The 17621-nt window shown below is 45.0% G+C and overlaps 1 protein-coding gene across 13 annotated transcripts in view; it reads left to right on the top strand.

Annotated features, from left to right (window-relative positions):
• MAST4 (microtubule associated serine/threonine kinase family member 4) overlaps positions 1–17621 on the top strand; it is a 546892-nt gene that overhangs the window by 516323 nt on the left and 12948 nt on the right. For 11 of the 13 annotated variants that reach the window (XM_073905392.1, XM_073905391.1, XM_073905390.1 and 8 more), the window contains 7 exons: positions 4819–4941; positions 5143–5255; positions 7039–7166; positions 7498–7733; positions 11720–11920; positions 14257–14486; positions 15035–15157. In XM_073905392.1, the coding sequence (XP_073761493.1) occupies positions 4819–4941; positions 5143–5255; positions 7039–7166; positions 7498–7733; positions 11720–11920; positions 14257–14486; positions 15035–15157 (1154 nt within the window). The remainder of the gene's footprint in view (positions 1–4818; positions 4942–5142; positions 5256–7038; positions 7167–7497; positions 7734–11719; positions 11921–14256; positions 14487–15034; positions 15158–17621) is intronic. The other 2 variants (XM_073905394.1, XM_025892876.2) reach the window with 1 other exon arrangement.

The raw sequence follows: 17621 nt of genomic DNA, 5'->3' as shown, positions 1-17621 counted from the left end.
TAAAACCATTGGCTTTCAAGATTAAGGAAATAATTTCAAGATAATTTCTTGCTGATTATTTTCCCCTTCAACTGTTTTACTTACAGTTTTTTTTTTTTTTTTTCTGCTCCTCCTCTTGCTTCTCTTGTATTCTGAATAGACACAGAGATCCCAGTATCGAGTCCCAGTCTACCTCAGTATATGAATTTATCTAGATGGGACTAAATATTAAATATAAACACAACACACACACACGTATACATTGTAGATAGTATCCATAATTTTCCGCAGTGAAAATTGTTGACTTGATGGAGTATTTAATCTGAGCTGTTTCATTCTACTTCATTGTAATAGAAATATCTGAAAATACTGAACAAATCATTCTCTCCCTCAGTTTTTCCTAGACAAAGATAATTTGCAACAGCTCCAAATACACACGTTACTCTCCATGTTTGCCCACAGCTCCCCCCAGTGGGAGGGCTCCATTCTTGCTTAAGTATGCTGTGCTCCTAGAGTTGACGATGATGCATTGAAACCCACAGGCCATATTCTTATCTTGTAAATAAAGTTTTATTGAAATACAGCAGTGCCATTCATACACATTGTCTGTAGCTGCCTTTCATGGTTCGGTGGCAGAGTTGAGTCCCCAAACTGTATGGCCCACAAAGCCTAAAGTATTTACTCTTTGGCTTTGTACAGAAAAATCTCATTGACTGCATTAGCATATCAAAGAAGATTGAAACTTCAGGCTCACTCGGGAAAACTTGTTTGAGTTGAGCCTCTTCCTGGAGTGCCATGTGCCTGTATGCCTTTTGCAGTGGATGAGTGGGCCTTCGGCTAGGAGAGGCAATATAAGTGGAAATTAAGGGCACAAACTCCACAGTCAGATCGCCTGAGTTTAAAATCTCTGCTGTGTGATTGTGGGCAGGATGCTTCCCTTTCTGTGCCTCATTTCCTCATCTGTAAAATGGAGCTTAGAGAAGTACTGCCTCACAGGGTTTTCATGAGGATAAAAGATCACCCAGTCTGGCCCTTAGAACCAGGTGGGACACTGCTTCCACTGGTGCTGTCATTTTTATTTCCTGCCTGCATAATCTTGTGCTTTCCCCTATAGACGTCTGAGTTCCAGAAATGGTGGTGGTGCCCCTACCTTTGAGCTGACTGAACTCTTTGAGCAGAATATATTTCTTCCCCTCCTATTTGGTGTTCCTTTCGTCTGAAGCGACTAGCAAAGTTGTTACTCCCTGCCTGCTGTGACCTGCAGTCACATTTGCTTTCTGGCCCCAGAGATAGGAGTAGCGGTCAAAGAATCTGTGTCACACTCTGAATGGGGTAGAGTTTTGAAGACTGATTTTCAGCTTGTCCTGCAACAACACAAATATCAATGTATATGTCCTACTCAGCTGCCCCGGGGAAGCGTTGTCCTGAGATGTGACCGAAGATAACAATAGAATTGTAACATGCCTTCCCAAGAGCCTGCTTCTCTTCAGGGTTCTTGGGTCAGTTTGGAGAGTTTTCCCACTGAGTCTTCTGCCTGTTTCCCTCCTCTGAGAATGCTTGGAATCTTGACTGGGCTTGACTTCAACAAAACGGGGCTCTGATGCTGGTCAGCACGCCCATGTTTCTGTGTTATAGGCTGTGAGTTATCTGCCTGTGCATTTTCTCCCTGACTGCTACTTGTGTTCTTTTCAGGGCTTGACAATTAGAGACGCGCATCTCCTAGCAGGAGGAGCTCAAAAGAGACATTTAAAAGGCCCTGCCCAAGCTTTTAGCATTTTCAGAAGGTACTTGCCAAACAGGCAGGTCCGACGTGGCAGATCCCAGTAGGGCCCAGAGAATGAGACGGAGAATCCCGCAGGCCTGCCATGCTGCTCCCACTGACAGCATTTCGGATTTAATGCATATTGAGCGGGCAAAATAATGCACCGTGAACATGTGTGAATTCACATTTGCCCGAGAGACTAGAGAGGCTGAGAAGAGGGGTGTGAAGAACATAATGGATGTTTAAGAAACTTCAATGAAAGGAGAGAAAAACTCAAGAGGGAGAACATTAGTGTGAAGCATAACTTAAAATTTGGAAACTTGTCCTACTTGAATTAGACTTCTGAACTTGTGAAGTATTGAGTGGCAGCCTGGTGTATTGGACTTTATAGCTGCTCAGAGGTGACTGACTCCCACCTGGGTACCAGCTGGGAGATACAGAGTAGTTTCTTCGTGACCTGGGTCACAGTTTCCTGATCTAGGAAAATGGGCATGTTATTGTACCGCTCTCAGGATGACTGCAAGGACTGAATGCAAACATGGTCGTGAAGCTACAGAGTACATGAACATAGTGCATCACAAGAGCTCCAGACATAATCCGTTCCCCTTCCTTCCCTGCATGGTGAATTCTTGCACTGAGCTCTGTCACCTGCCTGAGTTCCTGTGCCCGATCATTTGTATAGGGCTCGTAATGCCATCATCCGCGTTGCCCCAGTGGTTTAGCCCAGAGGTCATTTCTCCCCAGTGTGTCCTTTTAATTTTTTTGTTCCCCATCTCGGCCAAAGTGCGTGAGAAACAGGATTCCGTGGTCAGGGAGCCTCTTCTCGGTGTGGGGGGGCGGGGGGCAGAGCACGAAGGCCAAAGGGTGAGAAATGTGAGCTGGGTCACCCATGGGCTGTGACTCTGTGGGGAGGACCCACTTATCGTCATCCACAGAGATGAAGTGAATGTTCTCCCTGACTTGGGTTCCAAAGAGTGGCGGGTGGGGGAATGAAAACCCAAACCCTCCCACTGCTACGGTCTGGAAGTGCCCTGTGAGCCCTTGGATCTAGAGAACTGCACTTCTCTGAGTAAAGCTGAGCGACCTCGGAGTCTCAGCTGTCATTGGTGTGTCCCCATGAACAGCAGCAGAAGCGAGGGTCCTGCAGCGTGGTGTGTGGTGCGCCACTCGGTAGGGCTTGACCCTGTGGACCTCAGTGTCATCGGCACAGTGAGGGACCTGGATAGATGCTTAAGATCTTTCAGCTTCTCTGAGCTAAGAACGCTGGAAGAGAGTGTGTCTGGCAGCTTTGTGTGGGCGTGTTGGCACTGTGACACCGAGGATGGGCCTGGCCCTTTTTAAACAGACTTCAGCTCAACCTCTCCAAATTGTACTTAACAGGTGCTCGCGGTTCAGTATGCTTGATTGCTTATGCTTCGTTTCCCCATCCACACATGGAGTTGACAGAATGCCTACTTTGCGGGGTTGCTCTCAGTGATTTCACGAAAGGAAACTAGATGCCTCTAGCATGTAGTGCAATCCTTGTCCAAGTCAGCCTTCCTCTCGGAGCTGGCTAGCACTGCTGCCGCTGTGACCACTGTCAGACTTCGCTGTTGTGCTGGAAACACAGAGAATGCCCGTGTACGATCCTGGACAAAGATTCTCATCAAATGCTTAGTAACGAAGAATCTCTTCTCCTTTTCTTGGGGTGATTTTCCCACTTTGCTCTTTTCTCTCCATTGTTCTCCATACACTCATTCTTCCTGGTAGGGTTTGGGGCTCCGACCTGCCCCCTGCGCTAGAGCAGTCTGGTGGGGACACAGCCACGTCTCTGGACCACGCAGACAGCTCCCCCACCCCAACACCCAGACCCATTTCTCCTTCACTTTGCATTTCTCATCCCCTTTCTTCCTACTGCACTGAGGACAGGGTGGGAAGCATGACAACAAGTACATGAAAGAGGCATTTACGTCACCCCTACAGGGCGTCTCCTGGCAGGGAAGCGATTAGAGCCCCTATTAGTCTTGTGTGAAATCTCTCTTCCTGGTGTTTTTTCAGGATAGATTCTTCCTTCTCTCCCTCCTTAACAGTTTTTTTGGAGGGGGAGCAGGCAGGGGACTGATGTTCACGCTACGACTGTATAACATGTGGGCCTTCTTCTCTTTCCTGGGGTAGGGTGTGATATTTTGATGGGATTTGCCCTTCCAAACCCTTCTTTAAAATTATGAACTGAGGGGCGCCTGGGTGGCTCATTCGATTAAGTGCTTTCAGCTCAGGTCATGACCCCAGAGTCCCGGGATCGAGTCCCACATGGGGATCCCTGCTCAGTGGGGAGTCTGCTTCTCCCTCTCCCTCTCTGCCTGGTTTATGGTCTCTCTCTCTCTCAAATAATATTTTTTTAAAAAAAGAAATACTTTTTAAAAATAATAAAACTATGAATTAAAAAAAATTTTGCCGAATTGCATAGTCATGCTGACTTGGCAAAAAAAAAGCCTAAAACTTAAGAACTGTGACTGATTTTCATCCCATGCTTTATAAATCTATCAAATAGGTTTGCCAGTTTCTTACATAAGAATCTGTAATCCACAGAATCAAAGTCCTACCTATGTTAACGAGCAATCCAGTAAAATTGAATGGAAACCATTATATACTATTCAGGAAATATTCATCTTTATTAACCTTGACTCCAGAGGAAATATTGTTGTGAACACATTTTGCGCCTTGTTAGAATTTCTTTGGTTTTGTAATGAGCGAGTCTGCTTTGGGCCAACGTGCGTCCACGTCCCCAGGTTCGGCATAATGTGATTTTAAGTGGCTGCATCATTAACCTTTGAAAAATGGAGGAAGTCATGGAAAAATTAACAAAGAAAAAGTGTGCCGTAGCAACTGCTGTTAGCATAATCAAATCCTCTGCTGATAAATTATGGGGAAGAAATTTTTTTGGGGGGGCGTTGGTTGTTGAATGAAAAAGTAAGATTTCCATGATTTCTTTATTTCTCTACTGATAGATTGGGGGCATGGGGGTTGTTCTTAAAAGTTTGCTTGGAGGGCAGTTTAACATCTTCCCCTCTGTCCTTTCCCTCCCTCCCCGCCCCAAGGTGGTGCCTACGAAGTCAAACAGCATCGATTCTTCCGTTCTTTAGACTGGAACAGTTTGCTGAGACAGAAGGCAGAATTTATTCCCCAACTGGAATCCGAGGATGACACAAGTTATTTTGATAGTACGTGAATTCTCTGACATAAAACATTGTTTGACCTTTACTTTGTAGAAAATTATCTCCACTTAGGATAGAACCTTCCAGTCTTGAACCTGTGAGTTCTTACACATAAGGCGGCTTTGATATAGAAGCTCCTAATTAATATATCTAAATTAAAAGCTGAAATTCAGAGTAATTGGAACTGTTCCCAAACTTTCTCTGCAGCTCGATCAGAGAAGTATCATCACATGGAGACGGAGGAAGAAGATGACACGAACGATGAAGACTTTAATGTGGAAATAAGGCAGTTTTCCTCCTGTTCACACAGGTTTTCCAAAGTAAGTGAAATGGGGCATAAACATGCAGGGTCTCTCCAGAGAATCTCCCTCCGGCCAGATAGTAGGCATGCCTAAGTAGCTGGACAAGATCCTAAAAACCACCCACAGTGTTTTGGGGCTTGGGGTCTCCTGTACTTAAAATTCCTTTGAGTTTCGGAAGTGACCCCACCATCTTGATAATCCAGAGTCCCTACCTGCTTGTTTCACTCTCCACCAATGAGTGGCCCAGACTTGGACTCGTAGTGCTGTCTTCGTAGAACACGATAGCCACATATATACTGACCTCACCCTGCAGGACGGAGTCTAGTTCAGTGCCAGGCTGTGGAGGAGTCCCCCATTTCTCTGATCCTCTAATAAAGAACATTGAGCTTGAGTCCTTGTGTGCACAGCCTCCACCTAGTATCACACAGAATACAATACAAGGGAGCAGTCAGGAGTCCTTGACATCAGCTAGGACCCTTGGGGATAGTTGCTATGGAATGAGAAAGTCTTGTAGCCAGTAATAGAAAATGTAAGTTACATGACAGAGGCCGGAGGAAGCCAAGCTAGAAATTTGGAAATGGGAGAAGAAAACAAAATCGATGTCTGAGAATGATGCTTCTTACTGATAGTGGTAAGACGAAAAAATTCACAAAGAAACCGGACGGTCCTGAAACTGGGCAGGGCCCTAGGAAAATGGAAAGGAACATGGAGGGCCCCCTTCCTCCCTTTTTTCTATTTTCAGTAGCTATGCATTACCTGTTGCCATGGCATTTTGCTTGATGATTGTTCAGCTCTTCTGTAGTGTTCCGTACCTTTTTGTACGTGACCACTAGATAGAGCACGTCTGCAGATGGGCCGGCGCTGCCCTCACTGTTTAAGGGAAGGCCATGGAGAGGTGGGGTATGCCTAGAGGGGCTGCTGGCCGCCCCGCCCAGAGCCAGGACTGAAGCTGAGGACAGGCTTTCCCCCGTGCGTGTGCTCTGGCCCATCCAAGAGGGGCCCTGAACTCTGTTTCCTTCCCACTGTCTCCTGTTCGTTAGCCACCCTGGGCCTCACCGCAGTAGATGACAGGCCATTTAAGGGCCACTCCCACAAGAGCAGCAAGGGGCTGTGTTGCACGGTGGGGAGTGCTTCCTGCCCTGGGCTCTCCACTCCCAATTTTTCTTTCCATCTTTCCTGTGGGACAGCAGAGATCTAAGGGAGATCTAAGATCTCTGCCCAAGCTCTGATCCCCTTCAGAAACGCCAGTCCCATCGTAGGAAGCTGCCCATCTGTGTATGTGATTTATAAGCCAAACAAACACCTCTGACTCAGAACCAAATATGCACTGCCTCCCCATACACACATGTCTTGAAAGAGGTAATTTATTCTTCTCTTTGCACCCAATTCCAATTCATTTCTCTCCTTTCCACTCCTGACTGATGACCGTTAAATATTTTTCTCTGTGACTTTCTTTTTTCTGATAGACTTCATGGTTAAAAAGTCATCTACGATGTGCATTGATCCTGGGGCTTAGAAACCCCAAAGCATCTGTGGACTGTGTTTGCAGATGCAAAGTCCATAACGAGCTAGGGCAAGCAGGTGATGAATTCGTAGCTTCCCCGCTCCAGGGAGAAAAAAAATAGATACACGGACCATTCATCTCAGAACTCAAGTAAACAGCGTTGGAAAGTACCTTCTGAATACAGAGTCCCAGTTGAAACTTTGGTCATACTCTCAGACTTTTCTCCCAAGGTTTGAGGTTTTTTCTGACCAACTCTTTCGAGAAGCTGATAATAAACGCCAATGCTTCGCCTCGCAGGTTTTCAGCAGCATAGACCGAATAACTCAGAATTCCGGAGAAGAGAAGGAAGACCCCGGAGACAAAATGAAAAGCACAGCATTGCCGTCCACAGAAACATTCAGCTGGAGTTCGGAATATTCCGAAATGTATGTGAAACGCCTGTTAAGAGAGGTCGTAAGCGGTCGCTGCTAGCGCAGTGGTTCTTCAGCCTGAGGGAGCATCGGAATCTCCTGGAAACCCTGTGAGAACACAGATGGCTGGGCCTGTCCCATCCTGTCTGCTCCGCTCAATCGGGGATGGAGGCCGAGAATGTGCCTTTGTCCTAAGTTCCAGGGGATGCTGTAAGAACCACTGCACTAGACGTGCGTTGGTTAGGCTTACCTCAGTTCCATTTTTACTTCATTGCTTCCCAGAGTCTCCTTGAATGCAATTTCCTAGTGTGTATGCATACATGACTTTGTTTTGTTTTTAATTAAGGCAACAGTTATCCACATCCAACTCTTCAGATACTGAAAGCAACAGACATAAACTCAGTTCTGGCCCACTTCCCAAACTGGCTATTTCAACAGAGGCAGAGAAAGATGAGGCTGCCCCCTGCCCCAGAGACCTGCCGGAGGAGCCAGAAAAGCCAGCCCTTCCTCCTGCAGAGAGTGCTCAGGAGGAGCCCGAGGTCACCACGCCCGCTAGCACCATCAGCAGCTCCACGCTGTCGGGTAAGAGCCTGGGCGTGCCGCCTGCTGTCCACCCGTTCTCCATCCGCCACCTTGAGAAGTGATGGCCGGTGTTGGGAATCCCAGGCTGGCCTCACTAGGCAGTGACAGCGGCTGTTTGGTGCGGCTCCGCTCCCTCCACGGCCCCACGTCTAGGACTTGGGGGGGTCAGCTCTTACGAACTGAGGTCACGCCTCCTGGCCACGTGGCCATAGAGCAAACCCTCCTCGATTCAATTTGACGCAAGAGCCAGTTCGCTTTCACCGCTGGGCCTCGGTGGGATTCTCGGATGGCAGGCAGAACTCACTAAGGACCGTGTGGTGTTCTCTGTTGTTGATGCAAAAGCAGGTCTCCCACAGTTGTGTCTAAGTCAAAGTTAGGAGTAAGGAACTGTATCAGACAGCGATGTGCTCAAAATTACCCTCAAAAGATGGCTCTCGTCCCCCATAAGGTACAGTATAAAGCTAGCTTTCCTCCCGGTGTTGAAATGGGTGGTGGTTTCTTTGAAGGAGCTGGTTTCTGTTATGGGGCCATGTTGTGCCAGATAACTTCTGTAGATATCCACACCAGCCCCTTAGTGCAGCAAGATGCTTATTCTCATCGGGGATTCCCCGATGATCTCCATGCATCTAGGACTAAGAGGGGAGGAGAGAGTGAGAAATACCAACACAATTCAAATTGGTATTCCATGTGCATATGAAGACTCCACTGCAGACACACGTTACTGTCCCAGTCTCTGGGTAACTGGACACAGAAACTTCCCACACGTCCCTCAGTGGTGGTGAGGCAATCAAGGGAATTGGGCTTTTCTTGGAGAGCACGTTTATAGTGTCACTTTTGTGTGACAACCTTCCTGACAGCAGAGACAGTATCTTCAAAGTATTTTAAAAGGCTTAATGTGTCATTAGATGATCCAACTTGCATTTCTCTCAGACCAAACCAAGCGCACTTAAAATATTACTTGGTTTACAACTTTTTTTTTTTTTTTTGGCACAGCATATCCTTCTACAGAGCAGTGTGCATTTATGCTTTTTTTTTTTAAAAAAGAAAGAAACATGGATATGGGTTAGGGTTGCTATGATAAATGTTTTCATTAAGCTATATTCAATATGCTATATTGATAACCATGAATAATTCCAAGAATTTTTATGAACATTTTTTTAACTGAATATTCACAGCATAACTCTTTTTAAGATCATTTCGAGAAAACACATTTTACAGGCTAGGTTTATTTCAGCCTTGCTGAAAAGTTTGCTTCTGTGGAGCTTCACATGTGCTTCTAGTTTATCATGGGGAAAAATAATGTGGGTTTGTTTTTTTTTCTTCCTCCCTCTTCCCCTCAGTTCTGTTGCCATGTAGGATAATTCCCCTTATCCTTACCTTTTTATAAAGCCAAGAGAGTAGCAACGTAGAAGTAGTGTAGACACAACCTAGTGGTCCGAGATTCTTAATTATTTTTAGTTCATCTTGGTAGTCAAGTCAAATGGAATTATCTCAATATTTTATATTTCTGGTTACTAAGGTCTCTGTCTCCTAGGGTATGATCATGCTCTGAATAGAGTATACTTAGCTCCATTTAAAATTTTTTCTTAATACGATGGATCACTTAGTCTCCATGCCCTGGTCCCCATCAGCAGTGTCGTAGGGAAAGGGAGGGAAATGGTATCTAAGCAGTTGATTGATTACTTTCATAATTTAAAAAAAAAAAAAAAACTGCTTAGGTCCTGCCATGCATTTTGATTAATTGATTCAAACCACCTTTGTGTCTCCCCCATACACACACTAAAGATAATCAAAGACCTTGGGGGCTGTACAGAATAGAGAGATGAGCTGATCTGCTCATGGCCAAGGGTAATTAGGAAATCTGAAAACCGTGACTGTAGTAAAATTAAATTTGTTGATTTTTATATTGCGCCACCATCAAAAAGAAAGAACCCTTGACATTTACAGAACATTAAGGTGACATTACCCGCCATCGGCAGAACAGAAATGCACGCTTACACGCCGGGCTATGAAATGAGGTGGTGGAGGCAAGAGGGAGGGACGCCAGAGAAGAGCACCATATCCTCACAGTCGGGTATTTAGGGAGGTACAGCTTTATACCTCTTTCTCTTTCTTCATGACTACATTGCTTTTGAATCGGTGAAAAGTAAAAGTCCTGAAGTCTTAGGTGTAGTGCTTGAGTAAACCCATTATTCGTTGTGAAGAGAATCAGCTTTTCATTTTGCACTTGTCAAGGGTCCCACCCACCTGGATTAGCAAGGAGAAGAGCATGTAACTTACCCAAAAGGAAGCTCAAGGTTTTCGAGATGAGGTGTTTGATGTGTGACGCAGTTTTTATCAAGTCCTTGAGCTGTTGATTTCTTTGTTTAGAGAGCACAGAGTAGATGGACTTGAGTGAGGTTGAGTTGGGTGGATGGGAGCCGGAAGGCTGCTGATACTTCCCTTAGGATTGTCTTCCTCTGTAGGTCACGTGGGTGTCACATGGAAGTCTGAATCTTTTCCCGCACCCACAGCACTCTCCCAAATCCCAGCTGCCCTTAGCAAGGACCCCATCTCTAGGGCAGGTGCCCACTCTGTGCACAAAGGCCAGACTTGAGTGGTACATTCAATTGAGTGGTACATTCAGCAGCAGAACAGAAATGTGAGTTAAGTCTTATCCAGCCTAACTCTTCCCTAGGCCAAGAGTGTCATGTGCTTTAAAATGTGCCTGCTGGTCTTTCAAAGGATCATTTGTAATGGTATCAGATTCTCTGCCTGGATTGCAAAGCTTAAGGTGATGATCGTGTTGGTGGTTTTTAAAGCACGGGGGGCTTGTAACACAGCATTTAGAAGTCAAAATGAGATAAGCATTGCTTTTTCTGGAGGGACAAAGGTAAACTATCAGTGATTTAAAAAAAAAAAAAGAAAGAAAACTGAAAGTCTACAAAAGCAAGAGTAGGAAGAACCAAGAGGGGATGCTGTTCACCTTTTCTCGGGGGGCACTCCACATGTTACTTCTGCTCAGAAACTTTTACTCTTTGTCTGTGCCATTGCCCAGACAGACATCAGTGATTTTCCATTTTTTGTCACTTCCTGCATGGTTACATTCTCTTCGGATCCTCTCCTGAGGGGAGTCCTAATTTTCTAACTAAAAACAAGAAACAAAAAAAACACCTCCAGTGTTTCTTAAGGGTTACTAAGGTTAAAAATAAAGAAGGCACGGCTGGCTTAGAGGGGAAAGGATCTTACCACTGGTCCGGCAACTTCAGGACAGAGCGAATGACTCACTGCCAAGAGGAAAAGCCTGGAAGATGTAGTGAGCCACTGAGTAACACAGTGGGTAATAGGCTTTGTCATCCTGTGAGTTTGCAAGGAGCAGAGAGTGTAAGGGGGCAGATGGCATGAGAAGTCAAAGGTGACACCTCGGGCGCTCCTCTCTCAATTAACGCGTGAGCTTAGTGTAGGTGTGTCCTAGGAAGATGGTAGGAGGTGACACAGGCATAAGTCTACACGAAGAAATGAGGTGATATCCACTTACCACAAACAGCCTTGTCCACATCATTAACAGCATTGCTAAGGATGATCACTGATAGCACAGGATGGTCATAGTATACAGTGGGCGGTCATGGCATTGATAAGGTGGTGCTGGTTCATAGCGTGGCCTTCCATGGGTTGGAAGCGAGGGGGAGGAGTTGTCACTACAAGGGTTGTAAGATAGAGATTCTAGAAAGAATGAGTCTCTAGGTAAGGGGAGTCATGGGCTGAGAATGAGCAGACTCATGGACAGGTAGAGTGACACCTGAACGGATGCCCCTTTCCTCTCCTTCTCCACGGCACCTTTCTCTGACCAGTCATGGGTTTGTAACATTTGCCTGACACCATAAGGGCCGGCGAGCCACAGGGGAGGACGTTTCCCAGTGTGTTCTTCCTTCCCTCTCTCTTCCCCTCTCCCCGCCTCTCTTGTCCCAGATTTCCCTGAACGTGTTTATCCCTTCTTCTTTGTGCAGTTGGCAGTTTTTCAGAGCACTTGGATCAGATAAATGGACGAAGCGAGTGTGTGGACAGTACAGATAATTCCTCAAAGCCCTCCAGTGAACCCGCTTCTCACATGGCCCGGCAGCGATTAGAAAGCACAGAAAAAAAGAAAATCTCGGGGAAGGTCACAAAGTCCCTTTCTGCCAGTGCTCTGTCCCTCATGATCCCAGGAGGTAGAGAGACATCTACTCGCATGAAATTGTGTGATTTGTGCATGTGTCCCCCCCTTCCCCGGTTTGGAATGCTGATGGGGATGCAGGATGGCTAGAAGCAGTAACGGTGGTACCGCCCAGCACAGCTCTCCTGGGGGCTTCTCCCTGCAGGAGCCCGGGAGCTCCCAGACAGCATGTGTCGCTGATGTCTTCTGGCTTCTTTCTGCATCAGGAGATGAGGCAGGCTTCCTTCCCACAAAGCCTTCTTGTATTTGTTTTCTTTCCTTTTCTGCTCCCCCCTCCCCAAGTGAAGTGGTAAATTTACCTCCTCTGAATAATTTTTCTTCCCTAGATTGGGCATCATTTATATACTTTACCGAGCTGTCTGTAGCATCTGTGTAGGAAAGCTAAGTATAGTTTTTCCTCATCTAATTAATGAGGAAATAGACACGGAGGATGTAAGTTTTTCATTTCTGGGGACGCAGAGAGTCACAGACAGCACTGAAATTATACTTTTTCCCAACCCTGTCTGTTGAGCTATGCTTCCTCCTACTGGTAGTCAAACCATTTTCTTCCCTGTATTGGAAGACGGAGCTTAATTACGGTTTTGTGGAATTGGCAGTATTTTTCCACAACTGGGTTTTGCCTCCACAAATCACTACGTGCACAGAAATTCCACTGGAAAAGATGAAATATGCACGCTAGTGTTGGTGACTGAACACTCAAATGGCGGCCAGGGACCCAAGTGGCAACTGAATTCTGTTGCAGATGGCTTGCATTTGGAAGAATACAGACCATGTCTAAAAGGAAGTGTTGATATTTTCAAAATTTCCTGTTTGTGCAGAAAGAAATTTGACAGAAACAAATGCTCACGTTGGGGGTACTGCTCACTCTAGCATACTCTTTGCTGGGAGACATCCTCTTTAGTACTATAAAACAAACACCTGTCTCCCTAGTTTGAATGACGGTTCATGACCCAAAGGCAGTGGCCCCAGGGCAGCTGCAGTTGGGAAGGTAAGTCCGCTTTTGAAAGCTGGTAAGAAAGCCCACCTCTTGGTCAAGTAGGGCAGTTGTTCAATTTGGGGCAATAAGGGAAACTGTCATGAGGGAAAGGATCGGGGACTTGGCTTTCCAGCAGTTTCGATGTATGTGCGTGTGTCCACCCTGTCCCGTTCCTGCTTGCATGGTTAGAAGTTTGCTGCCCACCAGTGTGTGTCTCCTCACTTGGTCTTTTGACATTTAGATAAGAGATAGCCAGCAAAGGAGTGCCAAGATGCCACGTGCAGTCACAAAGTGAAGGAGCGTGGCTAGTGAGACACTTAGCTTTGTTCTACTTTGGCCAGACCTAAGACTGGGAAGAAGTGATAGTGTAGATACTTTCAGCTCACTGTGGCCAGAGTGTACTCTGTGCACCTGCTGAGTCTTCAGTAGCCCTGCGGCTTAGTGGCGTGGCTCCAACGGGGCTCACCCTTCAACCTCAGCATCCTCTGTAGATTGTTCTTCTTGTCAAACACACACACAGTTTCACATGACCAGTTAAGCTCTGTTTAGATTCACACAGATGCAACAGGGATAGCAACAGTAAATTAGAAGTGTGTCTGCTTATAAAACAAGAAAAGCAGAGTAGAATTGGTGTTGTGGAAGGTGAACTAAGTTTTTCTTGAGATTTCTCTATTTCACCTGTATTATCCTCTCAGAATCGTTAGAATTATAGGGAACATATGAAGACAGTCAGTTATATATACAGTCACTCCTCAGAGAAATGAGGAGTGATTCATAGAGAAATTGACCTTTCACTGTTGCTTGATCAAAATCACTTACTGAGTACTAGTTCAGTAATGCTGTAAAAAGCAACTGGGGCATTGACAAATTGCTTTCCTGACCATGGATGTTTGAGAATGACCATGTTCAAGTTGTTGAGGGCAAGATTTGGAGCCTGAGGATCTCTTATTATAGGCCAAACAGTTGTCTCTGTGTAAAGGCTTACTTGAAATTTGTGCATCTTTGATTTGTTTCTTTAATTAAAACAAAACGTACTAACTAGAACTATCACAGCCAGGTAGGAGCTAGGTTTTGTGTGTATTTTAATTAGTGTAGGGAATTAAGAAATTATAACTTCAGAGAATTAATTGAAAAACGAGTTAAAATACTCTTTTGAAGTTTTCTTAATAGGCTCTGTTTGGAAAGCCATGCTAATTAGCAATATATATATTTTTATATTATTTCTTTATTAGACATGAATGGATTTGTTTGGGTAGCCAAGCTCCCAATCGTGGCAGGGCTAATGCGGTGTGGGCTGGCGGCTTGGATGTTTGTGTGGTCAGGATCAGCTTTGATGACTGGCTTCTGTGTTGCAGATATGTTTGCTGTTTCTCCACTGGGAAGTCCAATGTCCCCCCATTCCCTGTCCTCGGACCCTTCTTCTTCACGAGATTCCTCTCCCAGCCGAGATTCTTCAGCAGCTTCTGCCAGTCCACATCAGCCCATCGTGATCCACAGTTCCGGGAAGAACTATGGTTTTACCATCCGAGCCATCCGGGTGTATGTGGGAGACAGTGACATCTATACGGTGCACCATATTGTTTGGGTAAGGGCAGCAGCTTCTCATCCTTGTTAGTTTTCACTCCCATGCATCCTGGAGAATGAATAAGCTGGCTGAGGCCTATTTACAAGCAGTTTTTCTGTTAAGCTGGTATTTGGGACCTGTTTCATGCCCTTTCCCTCTAGGGGGTGGCATTGAATTTAGCGAAAACTGGTAATTTCTCATAATTCTGCCCAGTTTTCATGTTCGATTGTCCAGTCTGCATAGCAAGCTGGTGGGAATGGTCAAAGAAAGTCCTCTTGCCACCCTTCTTTTTTGCTTTTTTCTTTTTCTTTTTATGTAATTTTTTCCTGGTCCTCTTTTAAAAACAAAACAAAACAAAACTACCTTCTTCACCCACTTGAAATTTTATAAGGAATGGTCCTATTTTAGGATGATGACAGAAAAGGAATAATAACCATGCCTTCTTGATTTCCTCTTAGGAGCTTAGGATCATTTGCTGATTAACTCAGAATAGTCTCCCAGAAGAAACAGCAGTTGTTAGGGTTGCCATTTGTTGGCTTACGAATATATACTCTCTTCTTGGACTTTAGAATGTAGAAGAAGGAAGTCCAGCATGCCAGGCAGGACTGAAGGCTGGGGATCTGATCACACACATCAATGGAGAACCGGTGCATGGACTTGTCCACACGGAAGTTATAGAGCTCTTGCTAAAGGTATTATCTTTTTATGTCCATGCCGTACAGATAAAGCAGGTCATCAGAAACAACTGGTACCAAGAATTCTCTCCTTAAGTTCTACAGTTCTTCTCTATGGTACACCCATACACACTCAGTCTTATCACTGAGAAAGGTATTCAGTAGTCTAAGGTTTAATATAAAGGAGAAGAGAATGTGAATTCTCTGGTTATTTATATTGTGAAAACCAAGTTCTTATATCTGCCCAATCACTTCCTAATTTAACTTTTTATTCTAAGTCACAGGTAACGAGAGTTTTTCATTTTGTGAACCCCACATAGCAAAATCTGTTTGGAAATCACCAATCCTCAGGGTGATTTTCTTCAGGGACATTACGTAAATTTTATTCTAGCGCAATGGAAGATGAAGTGGTATTACTCTGTGAGGTCGGATATGAAGGTTCAGTCTGACAGTTGGATTTCCTTTGAAAGATGGAATTGTGAATACAGGGGTGCCTGGGTGGCTCAGTCGGTTGAGCTTCCCACACTTGGTTTCAGCTCAGGTCGTGATCTCAGGGTCATGAGCTCGAGCCCCACATCTGGCTTTGCTCTCAGCGGTGAGTCTGCTTGAGATTCTCTCTCTCCCTCTCTGTCTCCCCCCGCCCCCCTAACGCTTGCTTACTCTCTCTCAAATAAATCTTTTACAAAAAGAATTGTGAAAATATACACATATACCGTAAATGAAAGAAATAGGTAGTAATGGGAGAAGGGGTGCTAGCAATCATTAGGCCTTTCCCCTCTCACACAAATGAATTTGAACGTAAATCATTTTCTATTTTGAATGTAAGCTGAATAAAACCTATAGAGTTAAGACCACAAGAAGCATGAACGTGAGTGGAGAGAGAAAATCTACACTGATCCTCTCATTTCTGTTGAGTTACTTGCTGTGTCACCTGCTGACTGTAGAATATAAAGTTAGAGCTCCAAATATGGATCTTGTAAAACAAAGATGAAGTTGTGTTTGATTTTAAATCTGTTCAGAAAAAGAAGTCTGTAATCAGAAATACAGTCTTTAATTGGAGGATTATTTTACAAAGCAACAGATTTATGGATGGATGACCTCTTGCTTTTTGAGCACCAGAGGGGCTGTAAGGGACTTCTCAACGAGAGGTGTGAGCCATAGCTTTAAATAATGTGCATTTAGACTGTTTTCAGAACACTTGCTCTGAGTCTGGTGCCGTAGTAGATGTTGATAACACAGGAATTAAGGTATAGTCCTTGCCCTTGAGAAGTATGGGAGATGTAGGAGATGTACGGAAGCAGATAAAGTTCAACTTAGGGCTGTAGCAGAGGGAGGAATGTCATACTCTCGGAGAGAATATTCTATGGAGTGGGGAGAGACATCATAGAGAAATTTCATTGAATTGAAACATGAAAGAAAATTAGAAATCTAGAAGGCACTACAAAGATGTGGGTGTGCTAAGCCTTCCAAAAATAAGTGCAATTTAATGACTTTTCTCATTTTCTGTCATTCCAACAGCTAATAGGAGTATATTCTTCAAAAAATTAAGGGTCTGGCCTAGGTTTTGAGAGTAGTTAATAGCATGCATATTCAAAGGTCCATTGTGAAGTAGCAGACTGTAGGAAAGTTACTGCCATCGATTAATTCACATTATTAATGAAATTTTGGTCTTGGGCTCAAAACTGAAGTCTGAGGGGTTGGGGCCTGACGTTGCTGTCATTCATACCCACCAGGTTGTTCCCCTAACACTAGCCACCTTTCTCACAAATGCATGTATCGATCACTGGAGGGATGGGACTCAATTGAGAGAACACCACAGTGCCATAGGCAGCATTGGAAATCAGCCTGAGGTCGTGCTGAACACATAGCAAATCGGACAGAGCCCTGCAGGGCAGATATTAACTATTAAAGCTTTCTGCATAATCCCAGCATTTACCCAACACCTGGGATATAGATGGGTACCCAATAACTGTTTGTGGTATTGAGGTGAACAGTGGGGTTCTCTTTTGCCTGCTATCCAAGAGTTACCATGGGAGGAGCCAAATACCACACCTACTACATTTGTTATGTTTTGACTCACGTCTTGCTATATATGCCATTCACTTCACCGTTCAACATTAAATGGCTGCCGTTAGGCTACGCTTTGCAGTGTGGCTACCGAACAGAAACAGAGGACGTGGTGAATAAGACCTGAGTTTTTTAGTTTCGTTCCCCATCTATCCCTGATAATATTCTTTGCCCACCTGGTACGCAACAACTCACTCGTAGTAAGTGTCCAAGAAATGGGAGGAGGCACAACAGGGTTGCTGACTCGGAGATCCTTTGTCTCTGTGAAAGTCACCTGAAATGACTTTGGGCTCTCCAGGGCAAAATTCTAGAAGGGATGTAAAGACTCCTGAGTCTGACAGGCAGTTTCTCTCACGGTACCTGCTCCTGCGGTCCAGGCCTGCCCCATTGCTAACTCACAGATCGACCCTCTGTG

Source organism: Callorhinus ursinus, unplaced genomic scaffold (genome assembly GCF_003265705.2).
Source record: "Callorhinus ursinus isolate GAN/ISIS: 27379988/994484 unplaced genomic scaffold, GSC_fseal_2.0 scaffold23, whole genome shotgun sequence".
Classification (NCBI taxonomy): domain Eukaryota; kingdom Metazoa; phylum Chordata; class Mammalia; order Carnivora; family Otariidae; genus Callorhinus; species Callorhinus ursinus.
Note: the sequence above shows the minus strand (reverse complement) of the source record. Positions and strands in the feature narration are given on the sequence as shown.